Source organism: Stenella coeruleoalba, assembly GCF_951394435.1.
Source record: "Stenella coeruleoalba genome assembly, chromosome: 8".
Lineage (NCBI taxonomy): Eukaryota > Metazoa > Chordata > Mammalia > Artiodactyla > Delphinidae > Stenella > Stenella coeruleoalba.
In genome coordinates this window covers 45432877-45458800 of record NC_137154.1, presented here as the reverse complement: position 1 = coordinate 45458800, position 25924 = coordinate 45432877, and the positions used below count along the sequence as shown (strand labels likewise).

The 25924-nt window shown below is 37.1% G+C and overlaps 1 protein-coding gene across 5 annotated transcripts in view; it reads right to left on the bottom strand.

The window, feature by feature from the left end:
* Positions 1 to 25924, bottom strand: part of SBF2 (SET binding factor 2) — a 472518-nt gene that overhangs the window by 55569 nt on the left and 391025 nt on the right. For 4 of the 5 annotated variants that reach the window (XM_079929044.1, XM_079929040.1, XM_079929042.1 and 1 more), the window contains 9 exons: positions 17004 to 17174; positions 14355 to 14617; positions 12551 to 12723; positions 11640 to 11713; positions 9981 to 10176; positions 6761 to 6888; positions 5197 to 5372; positions 2607 to 2752; positions 415 to 613 (listed from right to left, as the gene is read on the bottom strand). In XM_079929044.1, the coding sequence (XP_079785170.1) occupies positions 415 to 613; positions 2607 to 2752; positions 5197 to 5372; positions 6761 to 6888; positions 9981 to 10176; positions 11640 to 11713; positions 12551 to 12723; positions 14355 to 14617; positions 17004 to 17174 (1526 nt within the window). The remainder of the gene's footprint in view (positions 1 to 414; positions 614 to 2606; positions 2753 to 5196; positions 5373 to 6760; positions 6889 to 9980; positions 10177 to 11639; positions 11714 to 12550; positions 12724 to 14354; positions 14618 to 17003; positions 17175 to 25924) is intronic. The other variant, XM_079929041.1, reaches the window with a different exon arrangement.

The following is a 25924-nucleotide window of genomic DNA, read 5'->3' as shown; positions in this document are numbered from 1 at the left end:
TTTGGCCCTTTAAAGAAAAAGTTTGCAGACCCCTGACCTATAGCAGATTTTCATCTCTCCTCTCTGCCTGGGCAAATTCTATCCTTACTCAAGTTATCTCAGACATGTTAGAAGAGAGGCAAATGGGAAGAGAAAGACAAATATGGGAAATTCATAAAGCGGACAAAAACTTTTACCATTCACTTTCTGATCTAATATAGGCACTGTTCAGTGATATAACTACTTCTGAGAATGTCAGTGAGATGCTTGCACATGCTGCATAAAAAGTGTCCCTTAAACACACATACCCCTGGACACCTTGCTCCTGTTTTCTAGCATCTCTCTTTCTCTCTGTGCTATGGATGCAAATAGCCCATTCAAGATGCAAATGGAAGGAAGGAAAGGTCTCTTTTTGGACACCACCAACAGACTTACCTCCGGCAGAGTGAGTACATCCTGTTGGAGGCAGTGATTCGAAAGTACTCTGGTTTTGAGCGAGAAGAGCTGCTACTTATGGTTCCCAAACCTAAACGCTGATAGTCTCTGAAACAAGCTTTTTCCACTAACTGTTCCATTGTAGATTTCTCCGAAGCCTTCAGGGTGGTACTTGTGGGGAGTTCACTATCATCTGAAACTGTGATGGCAGAAACAGGTTTTGAAGAAATGATAGCTCAAAGTAGAGGATTAAAAACTTCCTTCTGAAGAGGATACTTAACCAAGAGAGGTTTATATTAGGGCTAGAGGTGCTATGTATACCAAAATTAAATCATGTAACTTCTCTGAGGAATCATTATGCTTAAACATAAATTAAAACTGTAATAGTCAGGAAATAAAACATCAGGAGCTCAACTAACTCAAAGTGTCAGGGAAATTAACTCAAAATTTCTAAAAACAATCTAATTTTGAATTCATTACCCATATTTTTCTGTTTCAGTCAGGCTTGCTTATTAATGTCCACCTGTAGTGATTTCTGTTTAGGACTCTATAGAATAAACATTCATACTTTGTGAGAGACTAACCTGTCAGTAAAACTGATCTCTAACATGATCACTACACAAACTCATCATTCCAGGTTTCAGTTAACTTCAAACAGCATAAATTTTTATTAGAAATTTTTATATTAAGTAGAAGTTCACTAGTGGGAAATGACCTTTCTTAGGTATGAAGGAGTTGTATTTCGTAGAAGTTATATTTTGTCAGAGGATGTGGTATATATGGGAAACTCCCTCACAATTTTGCAATCGCAGGTTACAGAATCCTTTAAGATTTTAGATGTTGGAAGAATTCCCAATAATGAAGTATTTTAGGGAGGATTTTAAAAAAAACAACATTCCTAATTGGTACTGCATGTTCTAACTAAAAAAAAAAAAAAATTTCCATGTTAAAGACTATCTTTACTTACTTCCCTGTTTATTTTTAAAGTGAGAGAAGTCAAATTAAGCTTTCAAAGTTTTTGGAAATGTACTCAAAGTTCTAAAGTCAAAGGGAATGATATGGCTCTCTTCCATTAAAAGGAAAAAAAAAACCCCAGCTTATCTCTATAAGACTTTGTGCTTTAGTTTGTGAACTTCACAATGCAAATATATCATTAGGTATCAGTTTTATTTGTGTTGGCCTCTTCAGAGGAGCAAAGAGCATTATATAATTTGGTCTTTTGGTGGAATAACTATCATAGAATAAGTTTTTGTTCTGTGAAGTCATAAAATCTTTGAATTAGAAGTCAATAGTGATGGGTAGCAGTAGTTTTTGTATGGCTTTCCATGTGACTGTGAGAAGCCAGGGTTCCAATAAATGGTCTTTTCACTGCCCCCAGAGGCAAGCCCGTAGATACACATACTGAAATGGAGACCTTTAGCTAGTGAGCTCTCTAAAGGTGAGGTTTCTATCTTTAAAATGTTCTTGTTGTTATTAGTAGGAGTAAAAGTAGCAGTTGTATAATCACTGATTGAGTCTAAGAGCCTGAGAAAGAAAAGGGTACAATGGCATCCTCTCTATTAGACCAGATTCTCTCTAGTGTTAATTCCATAAGCATACTTGACACTAGGTTAAGGAATAACCTTTTGCTGCTAGTTTTCTGCCTTTATTTTCCTGACGGAGAGTTATCTCCACTTCCCAGATTCTGCTCTTTTAAATATTTAGCAGGCACTTTTTTCTTATCATCTAAGAGTGCCTTCATCTTAGGCCCCCATTTTGATTAAGAGCACCCACAATGTTCTTACCAAAACCTCAAATCTTCAACTTTGAATATTTAATGCCCTTATTTCCTTATTCTTATTCCATAACAATAACGTATGGGGGACTACTTTATACCTAAATTTTCTATGTAGCGGGGTTTCTTTCTTTTTCCCTTTAATGAGACCCACATAACAGTGGCCAATCAGCTCTATGGATTTGGTAGAGGAGGAATATAACTTAACAAAATCTTATCTGAACAATGGAATATTGGGAAAATAAAAATTTTTTTTTTCCAGTTCTGAGAAGCTGGTAAGTGCCTCTCATCTTATTAGATAGATCTAGGTTTTTGAGAGTCAGGTTTAAGTGCAACTATGTCTTAGTCTCTTGTTCTTACTCTTATAAGAAGAAAGATACAAAGTTCATTCATGAAGGAAAAACAAGTTCTCACATACCAGATATGTCATCCTCTTCATTCCATCCAGGACGGTTCACTCTCTCTTCCACAATTGTCCCTGTCCTCCTCTTCAATAAATACTGCCGCCCAATCGTCATTTTCCCTGCCCTTTTGGCACCTTTCACAATTGTTTTTGAGAAGGTGCTACAAGTCACAAAACCAAAGAGAATGTCAATTTAATATGAAGATGCCACTTATATGTTTTGATACCTACGTTGCTCAACTTGTTTCTTCTCTATTCCCACAGCCACTAGCATTGTCCAGACCTTCATTAAGCCTCTCTTTCTTTAGATCACTTTTTATATGTCAGCAGACTAATTTCCCATAAAACACTGCTGTCATCAGGACACTGTTTTAGGCAAAAAGTGCAAGAACCTAGAGTGGGACACAAACTACTTATCATTCCCCATCTAAACTCCTCAGTTTGGCTTTTTGGTCAAGCATGTCCTTAACCTACTCTGGTTATCCATGCCACTCCCCCCACCAGTTCCCATAGACTATGCTTGCGGAAGTCCTCCTCCATGGAAAGCCAGCCTGCCTCCTTCTCTGCTGATTCAAACTCTCTACTAACTCATAAGTTTTTCTTTAAGATCTTGACAATTGTAACTGGCAACACCTTTACTTATTTCTTAAGTGTTTTAAATGTGTATGTGTGGTGTCCTGCCTTCTGACACTAGAAGCCTTCTGAGATACAGAAAAGAGTAAAATCATTCCCCTCTTTGAGAGGAGAAAAAATAAGAAACCAGAAATTTGAGTATCCTTTTGAGAGTCAGCTTTAATTAAAGAGAAACTAGGATTTAAGTCATTTGGACCTAAAAGTACTTTATTTAAATGGTTTACTTTTTCTTGCTGATAGAAATTCTGGGTATAGATATCTACAATTCAAAGAATTAAACAAAGAACCTATTTCCTGAATAATCATATTGAGATGAAGGTTTCAAGTAAGATTGTTTTTGATTATGTTCTTGTTTATTGCAAAGAACAGAACTCTTTTTGTGTTTTCTTGTCATTCGATGAAAGGTGGTAAGGATTCTTTTGTTGTCAAATAGTTTTGCCAGTCCTTGTCTTTAGTGATCTGAAGTGTAAATCTGAGGGTTATGAGCATGTTTTACATAGTTGTTAGAAATCACAGAATACTGGTACTTCCTAAATTAAGCCTATTGTGAATCACTTCAGGTGTAACTTAAACTTAATGGGATTTTTGAATTTTTTCCAGCTAGAGCTATATCTTTTGTTTTATATATGCAAGACAATTCTAAGATATTTAAGAATTTAAAATTGCTATATCTCTGTTGTAGCTTGACAGAATCAGCTTGATTTTATAGATATATATAACCAACCCCCCCCTGACAGTTTCTAAACATAAAACACCATACAAAACTTTGTTTCTTCCATAGAGGGCTGAGATAATGAATATCACAGGCTCCCCTGTGACCCCACAGTGCTAAGATAAGATGCTTAGCTCACCATTGTAATTGCCTAGAAAGCTGCTCATACTTCTTCAGCATCTCATATCTGGCTATGCGTGGTCTCTTTTGCTCACCAGGTAACAACGGTACAAGTGGCTAGCTATGCAGTTTAGAAATGACTCAAATCACCTATAATCCCCAACCTATCCCACTTTCAGGCAAAAAGAAGGCCTTTTCTCCAAAATCTGCAGAGTACTCCCTAATATGTAATTTGTACTAGCAGATGTCCAAATTCCAGGTGTTTTTGATGATGAATGGACTGAAATGTTAAGCCTTATATTTTATCACTAACTGAAGAGAATTTTAAAGCAATTGTTATTTTGTAATAACTGAAATTTAAAAGTTTCAACATGAATTCCTCAACATTTTCATCAGAAAATAAGTATTCCTACTAAAGAAATATGACAAGTAAATGCAATGCCTGATCCTGGATTGGATCCTGTACCAGACAGGAAAAAAAGTAGCTGTAAAGGCTCATAAGCAAAATTTGAATATGGAATCTGGGTTAGGTAAAAGTTTTATGACAATTAAATTTCCTGGTTGTGATTACTGTACTGTGGTTATATAAGATAATGTCTTTGTTCTTAGGAAATGTATACTGATGTATTTAAGGATAAAGGGGCATTATATATGTAACGCAAATGGTTTAGAAAAAATATATATATGAGAGAGAAAATGATAAAGAAAATGGAATAAAACAAACAACTGGTGAATCTGGGTAAAGGGTATACAGGAATCCTTTGTACTATGTTGTAACTTTTCTATAAACTTGAAATTATATCTAAATAAAAAGTTACAAAAAAGAAAAAATAAACATTCTCATCTCTAGACCAGAGCAAAACTGTCTACTAGGCCTGGATATTAATGAAAACTGAAGTTAGAAAGCGATCAGTACAGGAAAAAGGGAAAACAGAATTTCACATTCTAAAAATGCATCATGAGCAATGGACATGATTGTTACATATATTGATGCTGCTGTTCCATAACTCCTGAGCTTGGTTCAATGGGTGTGACAAAACAGCAAACAAAAAGAACAGTCACATATTGACCCAAAAGATAGGTCACTTCGCCTGACAGTCAACTATGGGAGGGCTGAAATGAAGAAACCTGTCTTCTTACCGAAAGGAAGTGTTCTTTTCCTTCTGCTTGGGTAAAATTATTTGTGGGGTAGTTTGTCCAGCAGCAAAAGCAAAGGTGGTAAAAATGGACTGAGGATAACGAAACTTCATCAGCTGTTTCTTAAAGATCTCTACTACTTCTGGACTCACTTCTTCATCAAATGCTACTTTAATCAACTAGGGACAAAAGAAATTAAACATATCAGAAACATTAAGGATTTCCAGATAGCTTCCCCCAAATTACTGAAATAACAAAAAAATAATAATACTAAATGGCAAGAGTTTCGAAGTTGAAGGGACCTTGGATATCATGCAATAAAATTTAAAAATTTCAAAAATAAAAAAGGCTCAGAAAGGTTTACTTGTTATAGATGGTTAGTTGGCAAGGAAAATCGTGTATCTTGAAGTTGAGTTTCTTTAAGACTATCTTTTCTCAATTTCTTTTCATTTCTTTTCTTTTTTTTTTTTTTTTTTGGTTGAGCCACACAACTTGTGGGATCTTAGTTTCCTGATCAGGGAATGAACCCAAGGCCCTCGGCAGTGAAAGCACAGAGTCCTAACCACTGGACAGCCAGGGAATTCAAGACTATCTTTTCTATGATGGGATAGGGAAATTAACTTATAGTGGCTGGAGTAGGAAACATGTCCTTCTCATTTATTAACTGTTGGTTCTAGATAGGGAATTTGGCCTAAGAAGTTCTCTTCCTACCCAGAGATACTATAAACCTAGGAAGAAAAAATTCAGTTTGACTAGAATCCTACCCAGTAGACCCATGCAGCATTCTAGTTTAGAGTCCTTTGGCAGTTGGAATAGTGAAGAAATCTCTAGGAGGTCAGTACTCTCAGGTGACCAGAGAAGGTCTGGGCCTAGAGATCAGCAGACTTACATTTCACACAATTAGCATATGGAGGTACTAGGGAGGGCTTCTTGCCTGGAAGGAACGAGGCAAGAACTGGAACCCCTGCAAATCTGAGAAGTCAGAGACAAGGCAGGAAGAGTGAGAAGAGCACAATGTCGCAGACCGAGAATTATAAAAAAAGGAAAACTAAGAAAAGATCACTCTTCCAAGTGTCTGGTTTGCATCAATAATTTCACAAGTTCTGATACGTTCAGAGCTCCCTGAAAAAACCTTTGCTTCATCAGGGGTTACTTAGAACCTTAGACCTAGCTATAATTCTCAGAGCTCTACCTTTTCCACAGAAGAGCCACAGGGCATTTCCTTCTGAAATAGATCCCAAGAGATGCTTTCTGTCTAAAGACTTTATCAAACCCAAACTAAGGTATGACTTGGCACAGAATAAGAGTCAACTGTGTGTGTCTGAATTTCTAAGATCACTGAATATCAACAGATAATCTGTTATTACTCTGAGTTGACTGCAGGGCTCAGGAAATGGAGGATTAAATCCAATACCATTCAAGAGTTGACTCAATCAAAGATTACCCTCTCAGACCCTCTAATTCTCCTCATCCTCTAACTCCTGACCATATGATCAAAAGAAAGTGGCCATGACATCATTTGTAGAAAACTTTTAAACAGCAGACAAATGGCTCCCTTTCTTAATACCTGAAAAGATGCTGATGTGATCTGCAGTCCTTCTTGCATGTTCTGTTGTAGCTGGTTCTGCATTGCGATCTTCTTCTCCTTGGTGATGGAGGCAATGGGAAAACTTCGCACAACTGTCTGCTCACCAACTATAGGAAGACAGGGTACAGACTAAGCAACAGCACTTTACAGCTCATTTATTTTTTAAAAATAAATTTATTTATTTATTTTTGGCTGCATTGGGTCTTTGTTGCTGCATGCGGGCTTCTCATTGTGGTGGCTTCTCTTGTTGCGGAGCACAGGCTCTAGGCACGCGGGCTTCAGTAGTTGTGGTGTGTGGGCTCAGTAGTTGTGGCTCACGGGCTTAGCTGCCCCGTGGCATGTGGGATCTTCCCGGACCAGGGCTCGAACCCGTGTCCCCTGCATTGGCAGGCGGATTCTTAACCACTGCGCCACCAGGGAAGCCCTTTTCTAGAGCTCTTTTTTAGAGTCTCTGCGCTCATTTCACCAGCCTCTGCCGGAGAAATGTGTCTGGAGAGGACAATGTCCAGGAATGCAGTGAGAGAAAGTGCCACGACTCTAGAATCGCATTCATTAGTTTTGTTGCATGGCAATTCATTCCTGAGAAAGAATCCTTTCCCAGAATGAAGGAACTGTCCCAGCCTGCCAGGCTTCATTCTAGTTCCCCAGCCTATTATGTGCCACACAAGATCATCTGGTTTAAGGTATCTTATAGGAAGGGTAGGTTTTATACAGAAGAAAAGAAGTATCTTCAAATATTGAAAAGACACTTATCATATTTAATGTAATAATAAAGCAAAACAGAAAAGATTGTTAAAGTTTGTTTCTGTATAAAGGTGCTATACTATGTATATGTGCCTTCAGAAGATATATGATTGGGCTTAGGCCCAAGATTTTCAAGAGTTTAAATATTAAAGCAAGAAAGGGAAAATACAAATAATTATTTATCAACTACCTGAGGGTATGAAGATGAGCATCTAGAAAAGAAGCAGCACACATGAAGCTTCCCTTGGAGAGCTCACAGTTCCCCATGGGGGAGGAAAGTCACATGCAGAATACAGAATACAACAACATGCAATTAGCTCCTAGGTTTGAGGGAACACGGCTTTAAATATTTCAGAAGGGGAGAAGACTTCTGCACGCTAGATGGCTAGAGACTGATTCCTGGAAGAAGTGAGAGAGAAGGTGAGCGTTGAAGAGAATGTAGGTTTGGATCTGCAGAGGGGGAAAGGGTGGGCATTTCAGGCAGTGGTACAAGTAACAGAAAGGAGGAGCAATGGGCAAGGCCCCTCAGCTAGTAAGCCAAAGGGGGTGAGATTTAAACTAGGTTTATCTGACTTAAGAGCCCATATATTAAGTAATCTACTTATTATTATCAGAATTCCTCAGTCCCTGAACTTTTGAATTCCTAACCTGGAAAATTCTCTTATATTAGACTCGTACCTAGAGCCTAAACAAAATCAAGACATACACAGGATTTAAGTTCTAAGATGTATTAAATGACTTATATAACACATGTCAAATGATCAGATTTCTATGTGGCATTAAAGGAGAAATTTTAAAATTTAAATTAACTTAAAAAGAGAAATAAAAGAGGCAAATACAAAACTTTTCTCTGATGAAAATAATTTTCCTAAAATGTGAAATTAACCCAAAAATTGTCAGGAAAAAACAAGAGACCAATACAAGCTTTCACACTAAATATGGCTTTGATTTCTTTAAAAGACATAAATTAGAGCAATTTAAATGACCAAGTATCTCATATATTTATATGCCCAAAATATATGTTTATGGCCACTGAGCTCACAAAGGTTTTAGTAAAAAAATGCTTTAAGTACTAGATATTTAGTTTTAAAAATACACTTGCTTACAAATACAAATGTAATTTATTTACAGTAACATGACAGGAGAGGATTGAGAAATTTTGCTCTCCTTTTCACTCTTTTTCAAAAGAGCACAACTATTCCTGCTGATTCATTTTCTTTATTGAATTTTACAAGCTTTTTGCTTTTCATGTGGTAAGCAATCTTTATGACCAATAAACCATCTTGATTCTATCTAAGCAAGGGATTATACAACTGTGAGATGTTGAAGATAATACAGTTTATAAATCTGAATTCCACTGTCTAACAAAGTGCATAACACATAGTACACACTCATCAAATGCTATTGAATAAATAATTTCAGATGAGGAAAGAATTCTAGTGACCATTTATCCCAATGTTTCTCAATCCTCAGTATGTAACAAAAATACACAGATGCCTGGGGGGGGTTCCCCCTCCTAGAATCCTATTACAGATTCTAATTCAATTGTTCGAGAGTTAGGCCCAGAAAAAAACCTTTTTTTCTAAAGCTTCCCAGATAATTCATGTACGCAGGCAAGGCTGAGAGCGACTGCATTATCACCAAGCAAGCCCAATTCCCTAATTTTATCAAAGGGGAAATTGAAACTCAGAGAGGTTAGGGGACTCACTTAAGATATCAAGATTGGTCAACAGTGATCTAAACCTGAGCTTCTTGATTTGGAGTCCAATAATTTTACCTAAAACCTTATATGCTTTTCCTATCAACCAGAATAGTTTATATAGAGATTTAAAAAAGATAATTCAGACTTGATAAGGTATGCTATTCCTTGCTAATACAGAAGATTGTAGAGCGTAGTAGTAAGTAGAAGTTGAGGGAGTTTAGTGAATAGAAGAGAGGTATCTTCTTAGAAGAGAGGTCTGCTGAATAGAAGAGAGGTCTGCTAAGAGAGGAATGGGGTTAGTTGAAATGGAATGAGAGAAGTGGGGTTAGTTAGTTAGTGCTGTACAGCCCTGCAATGCTTAGCACACCCTTCCACAAAAGGGATCATGAGTCTGGAAAACCTCAGCCTTACAGTTTACTGCAGGACTCAGAAGGTGGGGCAAATCAGCAGAGGATGTTAGTAGCTAGATACTATGAATATCCCTAAGTCACAAAATGCTGCCTCATGAAATTATTATAGTTTCAGCGGATGAACCGTGGTTTGCTCTCTAGAAGATACCTTTGGTTCTTCAAATAAGAATCTATGATCCAAATTATTATTAGCTTTGACAGACAAAAGTTCTAAAAAAAATCTGTGTAGTAAAAAGGCTTACTCTGAATCTGAACTGACTCGCAAATCACTGCACACAGATGGCATCGAAGCCTCATGCAGCACACAGATAACCCTGTTCTGATGGCATTATACGAGCCATACCTAGCTGATCATGGGGAGCCCCTCTGAACAGAATTCTGTATGTGGTGAGGAACAAGGCTCCTTCTGCTGGCAGGAGCTGAGGGCCTCCAAGAAGGCCTCCAGTGGCTTCTTCTCTTCCATCAGGATCCAGCAGGACTCGAAGACCTTCACAAACAATTTCTTCTCCAGGCAGTAGAGCAGGTCTAAGAATCTTGGGCTAGCAACAGAGAAAGTTAATTTAAACACAACTCTAGTGGGATTTCCAACCCTTAGACCAAGGTTATCTTTCCAGTTACAGAGCTAAAAAATTTGAGCCAGACTTCCCAAGTAGCCAAAATGAGTAAACAGATTTGGGAAGAGGCAGAAATGATGTTTCTATATCCAAATGCAAAAAGATTCTTCTCAGCATTGCTTATTCACAGTAAAATCACTGGAAATTACTAAACATTTTGAGATACCTATTCAATGGAACATTTTGCAACCATTAAAAAGAATGACATGGATCTATATATGTGAACATAGAAAGATGCCAGAATACATGGCTAAGTAAAAAAAGAGCTACCAACCAGTGTGTATATTATGATCCCCTTTTAGAATATGAACCAAACTGTTAAAGGTGGTGCTATCATGGTTAAGAGTAGAGGTCGGGGTGAGGAGGACCATGGGGGACTTTCATTTTGTACAATGTGTGCTTCTTTAATGTTTCAATTTTATACAAAAGCATTGTTACTTTGAAAATTGAAAAAACAAATATTTTTTAAAAATGGATGCATCTTTGAAGAGCCTTTCTTAGCCTTTTATAAAGATTAACACAAAAAATGGCCAAGCTATGACCATTTATACATCTTGGGAAGTAAGGAACCACATGATACACTTCCCTGAAGGGTTCAAAACAATCCATCTCTCCTGAAGATATAATACGCTTATTATTTTTTTTTTTACTGAGCAATAAAAACTATATAAATCAGCACTATTCTTTTTGTTGGCTCTAGGAACCTCAGAGCTAAATGTAAAGCCAAAGTATAATGATCACTGTGTGTCAGATTTCTGATAGAATTATCTCTCTTTTCCATCTGGCTTCTGATTTCTCCTTTGAATTTATTTTTAGTAGTTCTCTTATACAGGTAAGAGGGTCTTGAACCCTGGTCCCACAGAGTGGTGCCAGACTAACTGCAAAATAATCATCTGGGAGGCTTGTTAAAGTACAGATTCCCAGGCCAAGCCCCAGGGTACTCCTATTCAGGAGGCTGGGCTGGGATTCAGGCCTCTCAATTTTTGATAGACTTCCCAGATGTTTGCGATGTATGCTTGTAATGCATACAGATTCAGGAACCTGGTGATTTTATGGTAATTGCCTTAAGTCATTTTTGGGGGGAAAGAGGCAGGGCATAAAATCGTGGCTTGGGCTTGGAAGTTAGAATGTTCATAATTTATGCCTCGCCTATAAAAGTAGACTCAACAAGAGGTTATGATTGCTCCTTTGTTGATCCACTATTCTGTTTCACTATACTTTTTTATGAGGATCTACATGTAAACTCCTCTCAAAGTTTAATGCATCATTAAAACTAGAGCTGGTCTCTGTAGAAGGTTAGGAGAAGGTACTTTCTGGGGCACAACTGTCTACTGTTGCTATTTTTAAGAGATTTTATACTCTGAAAGCATGTAGTCTGGAATAATTACCTTCTGTATAGGTGGAAGTCTTCTACTCTCTCGATGCACTGCTTCTAGGGTTTCAACGTGCATAGCTACAATTCCTGGGATGAATCAGAGTATTCAAAATGAAAGAGTACCAAACAAGCAGAATTAAAACAAATTCTGGATATTTTAGAATTAAAAACTAATCATAGTTTGGTGGTTCCTCAAAAAGTTAAACACAGAATTACCATATGACTCAGTAATTCCACTCCGAGGTATATACCCAAAAGAACCGAAAATAAGACTCAGATACTTGTACATGAATATTCATAGTAGCACTGTTCACAACAGCCAGAAGGTCAAAACAATCCAAGTGTCCATCAACAGATGAATGGATAAATAAAATGTGGTATATCCATACAATTACAGTATTATTCAGTCATAAAAGGAAATGAAGTTACAATACCTGCTACAACTGGATAAACCTTGAAAACATTATGCTCAATGAAATAAACCAGACACAAAAGGACAAGTGTTATATGATTTCACTTATATGCAGTATCTAGAATAGGCAAATTCATAGAGATAGAAAGTAGATTAGAGGTAACCAGGGGCTAGAGGGTGGAGAATGGGGAGCTGTTGCTTAATGGGTACAGAGTATCTGTTTGGGGTGATGAAAAAGTTTTGGTAATAGACAGTTGGTGACAGTTGTACAACATTGTGAATATAATTAATGCCACTAAATTTTACACTTAAAAAAGTTTAAAATGGCAAATTTTATGATATATTTTACTATAATTTAAAACTATTGAAAGAAACCAATTGAAACAAAAAATAAATAGCAGGCTAAACTACATGGAAGCCAAGTATTATGCTGGAGAAAACAGACCCATAAGAATAATTCTTATTCAGTTATCTCTAATATTCTGGTTCTCTGATATCTGCAAAGTGATTACCTGGTATCATGCAATGCAGGCTCTTGATGTGATCCTGAGTAACTCCACTCTCTGTACAAACTTTGTCAATAAATCGGGTAATGAAACGCACAACAGAATTGGCAATGTCATTATTCTCTGAATCTTCAAACCCACTTTCTGTATCATAGCTCTCAGCTACACTTCCTGCAATACTAAGAAAGTCAAGGAAAGAAATCATGGTCAGTAAAACAAATGACTACTATATCACAGTGATCTTCCACAGCAATTTAAACTTGCTCAAAGGGATGTATACTCAAGTAGAAACCTCACTTAACTCCATGGCTTCTCTATAAGTGATAGTGGTGAAACACGATGTTCTGTTTGCCGACATTTGGAAGCTATTGTCGGGCATTGTTCTTTGGATCCAGATTTGTTTTTGTAAGGAATACCTTCTGTCATTTTTCTAAGAGGAACTCACGAACCACAGAAAATAAAACAAAAAGAGACTTTAAATTTTATCTGATACTTGGACCTTCTAAAAAAACTTGTCCTTCCAAATTAATTGCCACATGGAGCCAGACAAAGTAATATGGCTATCTTTGGCCTTTGGCAACCGGGGGACATGTCCCTGGTAGGCAAAGTAAAAGAACTTTTTTCAGCAAGTAGCATATTTTTCCAAATGGAAGAACAAAATTGTCCTATGAACCCTTCTCTTGCCAATATTCTTCTTTCTGTCAGTGAATCACAACCATTTTGGTCACTTTGAAACCATCATTTGTCTGTAGGTGATACAAATCATGCAAAAGAAGGGAATAAATTTGAAATGGAGCAGATGTGAAAGTGTAATACCTGCCCGTGTTGCCTTTTTTTTTTTTTTTAATTCAATAAATACTCCTGCCTCCTATGACTTCTTTTAGACTGCTAGTCATGGAAAAGACTCACTGCCAATTCTAAACTACTCACTTCTCTTTCTTCCAAATCCAACCACATTAGCTGAATCAGTGTTAGAAGTAAAGCAAAGCAATGAATTTGGCCATCACACCATCCCAAAGCATTAACAAACTTAGGTGTCTTAGCCACTCACTATGTAAATCAGATTGTAGAAAATGTCATGAAAGAAAAAAAAGGTATGAGCAAGTGATGGATGTGTTACTTAAGACAAGGAAGTCAGGAAGGCCTCTCTGGGTGGGTGACATTAGAGCAGAGAACTAAATGAAGTGAGGGAGTGATTCTTATGACTATTTCAGGAAGAGTATTCCAGATTGCAGGAACAAGAAGTACAAAGGCCCTGAGGCAGTATCATGCCTCGAATGTTGAACAGGGATACCAGTTTCATTGACGGAAGAGTGATAGGAAATAAGGTCTGAGCAATAGCCAGGGGCCAGATCCTGTTAGGCCTTATGGTTTTATTCTCAGTGGTATGGGAAGTAGTAGGGTTAAGAGCAAGGAATGGTTGAGGACATGATTACAGGCAAATGCAATGGATAAACTGAGGAAAAGGAGGGCCAAGAAACAAATAATCACTTTGACAAGAAGGAGTTCATTAGTAATTTTCCAGAGTGCTTTCTGTAAATTGCTGTGGTGGAAAGTGACTGAAGGGCTGGATCAGTAGTGGTTGAGACATTTGAAAAATCAGAGGTCATGAAAGAGAAGAGAGTATGGGAGGTGATTAACAATAGTTGGATGTAGTGAAAGTCTTTTAATAGAGAAAAGCTGAGCAAGTCTGAAGATGAGGAAAATGGTTGCTTTTTGAAATATGTATAGCAATATTTGCCCGAAATACTTTATATTCTGTGCTAAGCCAAGAAGAATAGGAGGGTCTCTGTGTGTCCACATTTGGTACCTGTTTGTGACAATGCTGTTGCTCCCACTTTCCCAGTCTCCTGGTGCTGATGTTCTTAGGAGCTTGTTTTTACTTGTATCTAGTGGAACTAGCAGATTGACCATGAGGTTTGCAAAGTGAATGGCCTGACTGAAGACAGTGCTTTCCTCACGTTGCACCAGCTCCTGCTGAGCTGATTTGCTCAGAGTAGGCCAAAGGCGTAGCTGCTCGGCTGCCAGGTCCATTGCTGTCTTCTCCTGGTATTGGTCATCAGGCAGTTTACCCTAAAAACCAAAGCAAAAATATCCAAATCTGGGACTTCCCTGGTGGTGCACTGGTTGAGAGTCCGTCTGCCAATGCAGGGGACACGGGTTCGATCCCTGGTCTGGGAGGATCCCACATGTTGCAGAGCAACTGAGCCCGTGCGCCACAACTACTGAGCCTGCGCTCTGGAGCCCGTGCGCCACAGCTACTGAGCCCGCATGCTGCAACTACTGAAGCCCGTGCTCCCTAGAGCCTGTGTTCCACAACTACTGAGCCCACGTGCTGCAATTACTGAAGCCCTCGCACCTAGAGCTTCGCACCCCTCGCACAAAAGAAGCCACTGCAAATGAGAAGCCTGTGCGCTGCAACGGAGAGTGGCCCCCGCTCGCCGCAACTAGAGAAAGCCCGTCTGCAGCAATGAAGACCCAACGTAGCCAAAATTTTAAAAATATAGTAAAAATTAAAAAAAATCCAAATCTATCACTTGACATGAGCTTCAAAAAACATGGAAGATGTTTTAATAATTCATCTATCAAATACCTATGTCAGTAAAAATGAAAATATATAAACAAAATATAACAACATGAAACATAGTCTTTTTTTCTGAGCTCCAACAGGCCTTGAATGGAACCACATGACAAACACAAGGAAGCAGCAGCAAAACAAAGATGTACACACTTCTCATTGCTAACATTTCACTGCATTTATCTATCTCTATGGCTCTATCTCCTTCAAGTTGCCAGTTATAACAAATCGTTGACCTGAAGTACCTATTAACGCTCAGGTCAAATGTGCCAGTAGCATTTTCGAGTACTCTGCTGTTTCTTTTCTTCTGCTCTTTGGAGAAGAAGATAGAATGACCAAAGTCACAAAAAATCAGAGCTAGGTTTCTTTGTAAATATGGGAATCAAACATTATCACCACATGGGTATATAGGTGTCCATGGGATTTTAAAGAGGGGTTTCCTATAGGCTGAAGAGTTAAACAACAGCAGTAACCCACATCTGCACAGCACTTTACAGCTTATGAAGAGCTGGTATATCTATAGTCTCACCATACCTAAACTGGGGATCAGAGACAGACTTTTATAGAATAAAGGACACAGAAGCAGTGACATGTATTTGCTCTATGAACGTTTTTGAGATATACCAATGTTAGCACCACATCTTCTTTAAAAATTATCAAAAGCACCCCACCAGGCCAATTATTTCTAGAATATGACTTTGAGCTAATACTTTTTGGATCTTCTACAAGTTACCCCTTTTCCAAGTGCATCTGGTGTTTTGAGAGTTTTAAATTAAGAAAAAACAATTAAAGCTAATTGTACAACAATAATTTGCAATACCAGATTGATGTCATATAGTGCTATTTGTTATTTAAGTTTCTGTTCTTATCATACTCAATAATAGATCAATAATATGTTTAAAATTACTTGAGGTCATAGAAATATGGGACTACTAGGTAGTTTCAGTTAGCTATAGAGGTTCATTTATCTCATGTAATATAAGGCAAATTTAAAATGGAGGAAAGGATCAGCAGCAATGTATTAGCCCAGCATGTAGGATTAAAAATTACTCTTCAATTATATTTCAATAAAAAAATAAATTAAAAAAAACTTAAAAAAAATTACTCTTAAAGTGAACCAACACTGATAATCAGCCCTTAGTGCTGCTTTAAGTTCAATTAATGAGGACAGTAATTTCTAACAGTTATTATTTAGTATGTGCCAGGAACTCTTCAATGTCCTTTACTTGTATTAGACATTAAAGTCTTACAATAATCTAATCTATTGATTTTACCAATGTAGAAATAAGGCACAGAAAGGTAAAGTGAATTGCCTAAGACCAGACAGCTAGTGTATGACATTTCAAAATTTCAGAAAAATTTAAACTGCTCTTTCAAATTAAAACCAATATTCTTTATTTTAAACTATTTTCTTGATAGTTTCCTTAAATTTATTTTATGGTGATAAAAATATATGGAAACATATAGAATACTCCTAAAAGAAGACCTAGATTTATTGCTGGCATACTTTTGAGCATTTATTTAGGAGTCAACTGACTTTAATTTGACATTTCTTCAAGAAGTTAATTGCATAAAGACATCTGCCTAGGTATTTTAGGGTTATTCTTTCTGTTCAACTTCCTATAGTTGTTTCCAGCGAATTCTTATTTATTAAAATACAATAAAACAATTCTAGTGCTACAGAACTGTAGTAAGAAGTTATTATGGAAAAAAAATGTCAGAAATCAACAGGAGAAAGATGCTCACCAGAGGGCTTCCTAAAGTAAACCCCAAATACACTGGTAGGAAGTGGCTAGATTTCCTTTGGCCCTGGGAACACCTGAGTAAGCTTTCCTTGAAGCCAGGACCACAGCCCCACACAAATACCTTTCTTTATCTTACCTTTTGCTTCAGATGTGGGGCATGATTGTCTTCCTTGGCTGAGAGATACAGGGATCGAACCTGTTCCTGCACCGCATTGTAAAAGGTTGTCTCCCAAAATTGCTGATTCGTCCAAATGGGGTGGTCCTGTACACAGGTGTAAGCAAACTGGCTGACTCCAGGGGCCAGTTTCTGTGAGAACACACAATATACATCACCATGGGGCTGACAGAGTCATGACAGTTCAGAAGGTTACAGGGGCCGCAGATAATCATGAATGTGATAAAAGGATTTATCTAAACAATATCTTATGGCAGTGCAAGCTTAGCAATCATCAACTTACATATTTTTAACTGGCAACTTTGGGCTTGCTATCAAATCCTTCAGAGTCTCTGTCACTTTATCTATTAAAATGGACATTTTAGCAACAGCTAAAAATCAAAGGAATTATATGAATTAGAGAATATATGAAAAGTACCTAAACACTGTACTGTGCACACAGCAAGCACTGTAGAGTTGGTAGCTCTTATTACAATTAGGACATATAATAAAATTCATGACAACCTAAATATAAAACTCCAGATAATTCAAAATTTCTTCTACTTGGTAATAGAGTACATTTTGGTGGGGTTAGGGGGACACTAATTGAAATGCGAGTGAGCCTACAGCTTCGCCTTGCACACAGAATGAGGGCATATTATGAATCTGGGACTCAAGAGGAATTGCACCCTCCCTCCTGCTCACTCCAGCCATTTACCTCCCTACCGAGGCTGCTGTCTGGCTCACAAAATCCATAGATGACTGTCCCAGGCTTCTGGGGCATTTTCTGGTAACCAGGTCTGGATGTGAGAAGGTAATCTCAAACCAAACCTTCCTTTCCAGAACTTCCTGCTGGGCTTCTAAGTAAGAGTAAACCCTACTCTGTGATTAACAACAGAGGGAAAGAAAACTAACTCTGCAGTCACTTGAGGCTCTTCATAAATCTTTATGCATCTCATTTATACTAAAAATCTCGTTAAGATGCACATTATTATTGCCAATTTAAAGAAGAGAAAACAGAAATTCAAGGTTTAAGTGATTGCCCAAGGCCATATAGCAATTACATAAGTGGTGGAACTAGGTTTCAAGCCCAAAGTTTGTTTCCAAAGTCCCTGCTCTTTTTGCTATAGCAAATTATCTTGCAAAGAAACTGAAAGCAAATCATAAATAAATTAAATACTGTTTAGCACAACTATCTGTTTTTTTTCCTTCACTTTAGGATTTTGTTTCCCAAAGTAGTATTCTGCCTTGAAACCTCTGATATGATTTTAATTAATGCTGCGTTTTAAATTTTACAGACAACTTAGTTGCCAAACTTCAGTAAATGATTTGAGTCACCTTTCCATAGCTGTTTCTTTCACCTCTAAAAGTTAAAGATGTTTCAAAAAATTTTAAATCATTATTTCTCAGCAAATACCTGATAATACTTTCAATAGACAGATAATTTTTGTTCCATTTTATTCTTTAGAATTGAGTTAATTTGTTTTCTATCAGTAAAGTTTTTGATAATGTAAGTTTTATTTTGAAGTAATTCAATAAGCGAATTCTCTTCTAAAATGTTGGACACTGAAGATCACTATTAAGGTTATATACATAGCAGTTATGTAGCAAAAAGTTGGTTCATTTCTTAGGGATGCATAACAAATGTATAAGATTCCTGGTAAAAATCATATGCTCAGTACATGCTAATTAATTTCCTTCTTGATTAAGAACAGACTAAACCTACAGCTGGAATAGGCACCATGTATACCATGAAATGTAGTACTTATATAGTTGGAAGTGGGGTGGCTGTGATTTTGCCTAGTAGAGTCTGTGTACTTCTGCATCCCATATGTAAGTCCCTTTCAAGATAGGCCTATGCACTGCTGTTGGGATGATCGTCCATAACTCTTTTAAGGGCTATAAGCTGGAACTGACCATGAAGCACCTATCAGGAGATCCCCAAGGGGAAGCTGTGCAAAGACTGCTCATTTAAGACACAGCTACTCTCCACCTATGGGAATCAAGGACAAAATGTGTGTGGTTCTGTGAGCCACAGATACTGTGAGTCACATACTCCTTCTATACTCTACTTGAGGACACCTGAGATGTGGGTTGAACTGGGTTTATTTTTGCCCCAACCACTCTAAGAAATAACAATGACCTCAGTGGCAGTGCATAGGCCTATTGTGAAAGAGATTTTAAAGGCATAAAATTTAAACAAGGTAAAAGCATAATTCTCAACTGCCTTTCCCTTGAGTATAGCCAGAGGCAGCACCATTTCTTACAAACACAATGTAACAACAGATTCTAAAATTTTGGAGTTCTGAAATTGTATTAATATAGATGAGCTCAGAAAAACTGAGCTCTTAACAAATCCTTATCAGTTTCTCACATGTGGTCCTTTTAGGATCATCAACAAAACAGAAAGTTATAATTAATTATAAATCTCTTATTACAACTTGACAGAGCACTGTAGGAATCTGAGAGTCTAATGAAGCCCTGCCTCTCTCTTTCAGCAGTTTTCTCACTGATGCTGCATATTCACTTTCCTTGGCACATACCAGTTATTATCTACCTGTTTATTCACAAACTACAAGTGAATATGTAAAAACTTCCCTAAATCTTTTGAACAAAAGTGGACTGAATGTGTTCCAAGGCAGAAAAATGGTGTAACAGTGACAGTGGCCCAAAGGGTCAGAACCCACAGCTTGTTTACTAGGTGAGAACGACAGCAAGGTGAAGAGATTATAGGATAAGCACTTTTTGGTGGCAAGTCAGTCACAAATGGTGATGGCATCTGATACATGCATAAGAAATCATTAATTCCCCAATACTTTAAATATTATTATTTTTCCAAATATGAAATGTGCTTCCTTTCTTTGTGGTTTCCTGCTATGTCTTCTCAAGTGCAAGCAAGGGGCACTGAGTTCCTTGCTGTTCAGATGGGCAGATCCACTGCACTGGTGGGTAGGTGTGTTCTTAGGGCCAGCAGAGGGCAGTAGCACCTTATTCTGCCTAGATTCCATCCATATAAGGCTTTTTAAATAAGAATTGCAAAAATGGAGCCATGCATTCTGACTGGGCTAGAAAGTTGGGTGGAAGGTGAATACTGCATGCCCTCACTGTACATTTGAGAGACCCCATAAAGCAAATGGATTTGCCCAAGGTCACACAGCAAGATGGGTAGAAGAAAAGGGAACAGAGATAAGGTTTTCCATTATTCTATGTCATTTCTGTAAGATACAAAAACTAAGATATTTCACAAAACAAAACTATAATTATCTAGAGAAAGAGGCAATGATACTGCTTAGGGGTTCAGATTCATTATGTTCTATGATAGTGTTAATAGTAGTTTTAGTAAACAAAGAAAATAAGCACCTGTAGATAAAACTATCTCATGATTCTGATCACTTTTTTGGTTTGAAAAAAAAGACTTTCCCAAGATGGTTTCTCGAATTGGCCCATATGCCAGCGTTATGACCTTTTATTTTGTACACAGATGAGACTTAATCCACAATGAAGGTTTGAGGGTGGTGGTAATACTGTTGTCAAATGGCATCTTTTTTTCCTCTTCAATTTTGGCAATAATATTTATTTACATTTCATAATAATTCTTATGATTTTATCCTAAATAAACAAGTGATATTTTGCCATGCAATTTTATGAGATGTTTAAGAATGTGTTGACTTCCTTCCTTATCTAGAAAAAATAGCTCTGAAGGTACTAGATTAAGAATACCATTCATTTTCCACAAAGCATTCAAAGGAAACCCAGCATGGGACAAGATATGGAGAATAAACTTCACGGGGCTCATTAACCAGCAGGCCAGATTCAAATCCAAGTAAATGGATACAAGTCATCTCAGAGACGAGTTGGTCAAGGGAAGGTTAAGATATCAGTATGAGAGGCCTATCTAAGGACTGTCTGGCTAGATACGTTTGCTCTCCAGCCCCAAGGCTTCAGTTAGGGAGTTCAGAGGGAAGCCAGATTTCAGGAGAAAAAGCTCCTGGGAGGAGTGATTCCATAAATATGTAGTGTTCTTAAAAAGAATAATTAGAATACAAAGATTCACTGTTTAAATTGCTGGGTATTTCCTATCCAGTTCTGGACACTGGAATACAAGTGTACCCTACGGCACAGTTCAGGGATGGTGCCAGCCAGCCCTTTTATGATTCTACACTGGCCTGTGAAGTCCACATATTAAGTCACTTGAAGAATTAACATGGACATATATATACACTACCAAATGTAAAATAGATAGCTAGTGGGAAGCAGCCGCATAGCACAGGGAGATCACTCGGTGCTTTGTGACCACCTAGAGGGGTGGGAAAGGGAGGGTGAGAGGGAGGGAGACGCAAGAGGGAAGAGATATGGGAACATATGTATAACTGATTCACTTTGTTATAAAGCAGAAACTAACACACAATTGTAAAGCAATTATACTCCAATAAAGATGTTGAAAAAAATAAAAAAAGAATTAACTTCTGAGTATTTTCTGATGAACTTTGGTGAAATGCTTAGTCTTGAGAGACAAACAAAAGGGAGACAGGAATGGGGAAAACGTGTATTCAAAACCTATATTTATCAACTCTTAACCACATCTTAAACATATTTGCTTTGTGCATTTTTTTAAAACAAAGGACATACAACATTATGGATCTGGTTGAAGCCTACTGTGTACCTCTGTTGATCCCATTTCTCTCCTATCCTAGAGGCAACAATGATCCTGAATTAGGTATTTTTCATTCCTATTTATGTTTTTATACCTGTTTATATCCATAAAGAATATATAGGATTATATTGCATTTTATTCCTTATTAATGCTTTTCAAAGTATACATCTTATATTTCATTGATTTATGTAATATTTAATTAAACTATATAATTAATTGGGACAAAACACCTAGCTCTTTGTAAACAAACAACTCAGAAGGGACAGAAAGACAGTGGCCTACAACAACGAATACTGTGTTCATTAGTCAGTGGGGTTTACAGAAAGGTGAGTAATCAAATTAGTTAAACGGAGGTAATGTGAGAATCTACCATAGCTTTTCCTGTTCTACTACCTGATACTGAAGAGTGCAAGTAACCTCAAATGCGTAATGGTCTAAACCTCTCCTGGGCTGCTTAGAAGATCCAGGCACAAAATTTCTACACAAGAAGTATATTCATTCACAAGCATTGCCCAGTATTCATTTGATGTGCCAGTGTCAGTAGCTGGAATGACAGGGTTGAAGTCCTTAAACTATGTATCCTTCTAATGATTCTCTGTATGAAGCTGCTTAGTAAATATTGAGAGAAGAGAGGATGAATCAATTTCTTTCCTTTGTGGTCCAGAATTTAGTAGAAATCTAATACTAGCTTGTTGTCAAGTCCTTTGCCTGGGTCTCGTATTCCTAAAAACACAAAACTGGATCTAAATCCCTGCCTCTTTTTGGTAGGTTTTTAAACTTTATATAAATGGTACCATATTGTGTTTTATTCTGCCACTTGGCTTTTCACGTATTATGTTGCTAGACTTATTAAGGTAATAATAATTATTGCTATTATAACTAACTTGTACTGATCTCTCACTATATACATTTGTCAACTTACTTAGTATTTATAGCAATCTTATGATCCACTGAGGTAAGTACTATTATTACCCTTGTTTTAAAGGGGAAGAAACTGAGGCACAGAGAAGTTAAGTAATTTGTCCAAGAGAATATTGCCAGGAAATGGTGGAGCAGAGCTGGGATTCAAACCTAGGTAGTTTAGCTAAGAATTTAATTTCTTAATCACAATTTAACTATTGTGTGAAATTCCACTGTATGAATATATAGCATTTCCTTGTTCCTGTTAATGGATATTTGTATTGTTTCTACCTTTTAGCTATTATAAACAATGGTTCATGTCAACTGTCAACTTCGATTATTAGCTTCAGTACTATTTAATATAGTTCCTGGAACTACTTGAGAGGAGCCTAAGAAATATTCCCATTGTTATCTGTACCAATAAACATTTTTGGGTTATTGTACATTGGTTATTTTTCTAATGAGAAATTATTTCACATAGACTTTTTACAGATCTACTATTTGAAAAAATTAACAATAATTCTTTAATATAAAATATCTAGTCAGTGTTTAAATTTTTAATTTATCTTATAAATGTTAAAAAGTTTGTCTTTTTCCTTGTTTTTTATTTTTATTTTTTTTTTTACAGTTTGTTTGACTCAGGAAGGACCCAAATAAGGTCCATATATTACATTAGTTTATATATCTCTGAGGTTGGTTTTAATCTACAGATTTCTTTACCACCTGTCTGTCTGCCTCTCTTTTTTTCCCACCACTTGCAATCTGTTTTTTGAAGAAACTGGATTATTTGTCCAACAGAACTTCCATCCGTCTAGTGGCTGCTGACTGCGTCCCAATGGTCTCACGTGACCTATTCTTTTGTCCTCTGCATTTCCTGCAAATTGGTAGTTGGATCTAGAAGCGTGATCAGATTCAGGCTTGATTGTCTGGCAAGAATATTTCATGGAGATACTATTGTAAGAGGCAAATCTGGTTGTCTTTCTGTAATTTTTTTTTTTTTTTTGCGGTACATGGGCCTCTCACTGTTGTGGCTTCTCCCATTGCAGAGCACAGGTTCCGGACGCGCAGGCTCAGCGGCCATGGCTCACGGGCCTAGCCGCTCTGCGGCATGTGGGATCTTCCCGGACCGGGGCATGAACCCGTGTCCCCTGCATCGGCAGGCGGACTCTCAACCACTGCGCCACCAGGGAAGCCCCTCTTTCTGTAATATTAAAGGCCATTGATGGTCAATGCCTAGATTCATTAATCATTAAGAGCAATAAAATACTGATATTTTCATTCTACCATTACCTCCTCACTTATTAGCTAGAATGTTTCTATAAAGAAAAAGAAAGCAGGTTAAAAACATGATTTTATCCCTTCATTTATCAGTTTTAAAAACAATGACTTGGGGACTTCCCTGGTGGTGCAGTGGTTAAGAATACCTGCCAATGCAGGGGACACGGGTTCGAGCCCTGGTCTGGGAAGATCTCACCTGCCACAGAACAACTAAGCCCGTGTGCCACAACTCCTGAGCCTGTGTTCTAGAGCCCGTGAGTCACAACTACTGAGCCCACATGCTGCAACTACTGAAGCCCGTGCACTCTAGGGCCCGCATGCCACAACTAGTGAGCCCACGTGCTGCAACTACTGAAGCCTGTGCACCTAGAGCCCGTGCTCTGCAACAAGAGAAGCCACCACAATGAGAAGCCCATGCACCGCAATAAAGAGTAGCCCCCGCTCGCCACAACTAGAGAAAGCCCATGCACAGCAACAAAGACCCAATGCAGCCAAAAATAAATTTAAAAAATTAAAAAAAAAACACCAAAAATTTAAAAAATGACTTGTTTTTCCAGCATCTATTACAGATGAACAATTACTTTTTCTTTTTTTAAATTCATATTTTTACAAACTCACAGATTTTAAAACATATTTTATTTAACTATTCTTAAACCTGTTTAGAAACAAGCCAAAAAAAATCTATCCATAAGTGTTTATTGGAAGCTGTGGACTGATGAACCTAATGATGATGTTTATAACAGCACTGGGAGGAAACAGCATACAAAGACTGGGAGGAAAAAGACAAAATGAAAATGAATTAAAGGTAATAGAATTCTGAACAATTTATTTTCCTTCTTCAAAAATAATTTTAAGAGATTTTTAAATTAAATGTGGCAGACTGAATATTCTTTTGCTCCCTGAACTCCACTGAAATGACAGCAAAAGAAAAACATTTTTTAAACATACAAGAACAAAGAGAATGAGAAAACAGACACCAGATAAATGATGTTAATAAAATTTTAGATGTCATAAAATGGATTTATAAGCAGTAACAAATGTTGAAGATCAGATAAAGCTGAAACCCCTACTACACAGAGAAGGAAAGCCCTTTTCACACTTTAAAAGAGTAAATTTTAGGGTATATGAATTATATCTCAATTTAAAAGATGGAAACAACCCAAATGTGTATCAACTGATGAATAAAATGTAGTATATATGTACAATGTAATACGTGCCAGTAAAAAAATGTGAGGTACTGATACACGCTATACCATGGATGAACCTTGAAAACATTATGCTAAGCAAAAGAAGCCAGTTATGAAAGATTACATATTGCATGGCTTCATTCATGTGAAACGTCCAGAACAGGCAAATACATAGAGATAGGAAGTAGACTTGTTGTGGCCTAGGGCTCGGGGGATGAGGAGAAATAGGTAGTGACAGCTAATGGGTACGGTGTTTCTTTTTGTAGTAATAAAAATGTTTGAAAATTGCTTATGGTGAAAGGGAATACACTAAAAACCACTGAAATGTATACTCTGAATGGGTGCATTATTATGGCATGTGAATTATATCTCAATAAAACTTTTAAAAAAGGTTGCTATGTATACTTTATTTTATCACTTAAAAAAAAAAGGTTGCTGACAGGAGAAACTGGGCAAGTACACATGGAAACTATCTGTCTTAGCAACTTCTGGTAAATGTCAAAATGCTCTGAAAGTTTACTTTAAAAAAAAGATGGAAGAATATATAGTATACTGACACTAGTCAAAAGGAAGCTGGCGTGGCTATGTTAATAGAAGATGATTTCAAAGCAAAGAATATTACCACAGATAAAGAAGGTCATTTCATAATGGTAAAGGGTCAATTAATCAAGAAGACATAAAACCCCAGAGTGTTTATGTACAAACAAGAGAGCTTCAAAATACATGAATGAAATCTCATAGAAATGCAAGGAAAAATACACAATTATATTTGGAGATTTCAATATCTCTAAGTAATTAATGGAAATGTAATCAGAAAATCAGCAAGGATATAATAGACTTGAATAACACTATCAACTAACTTAACCTGATAGACATTGATAGCA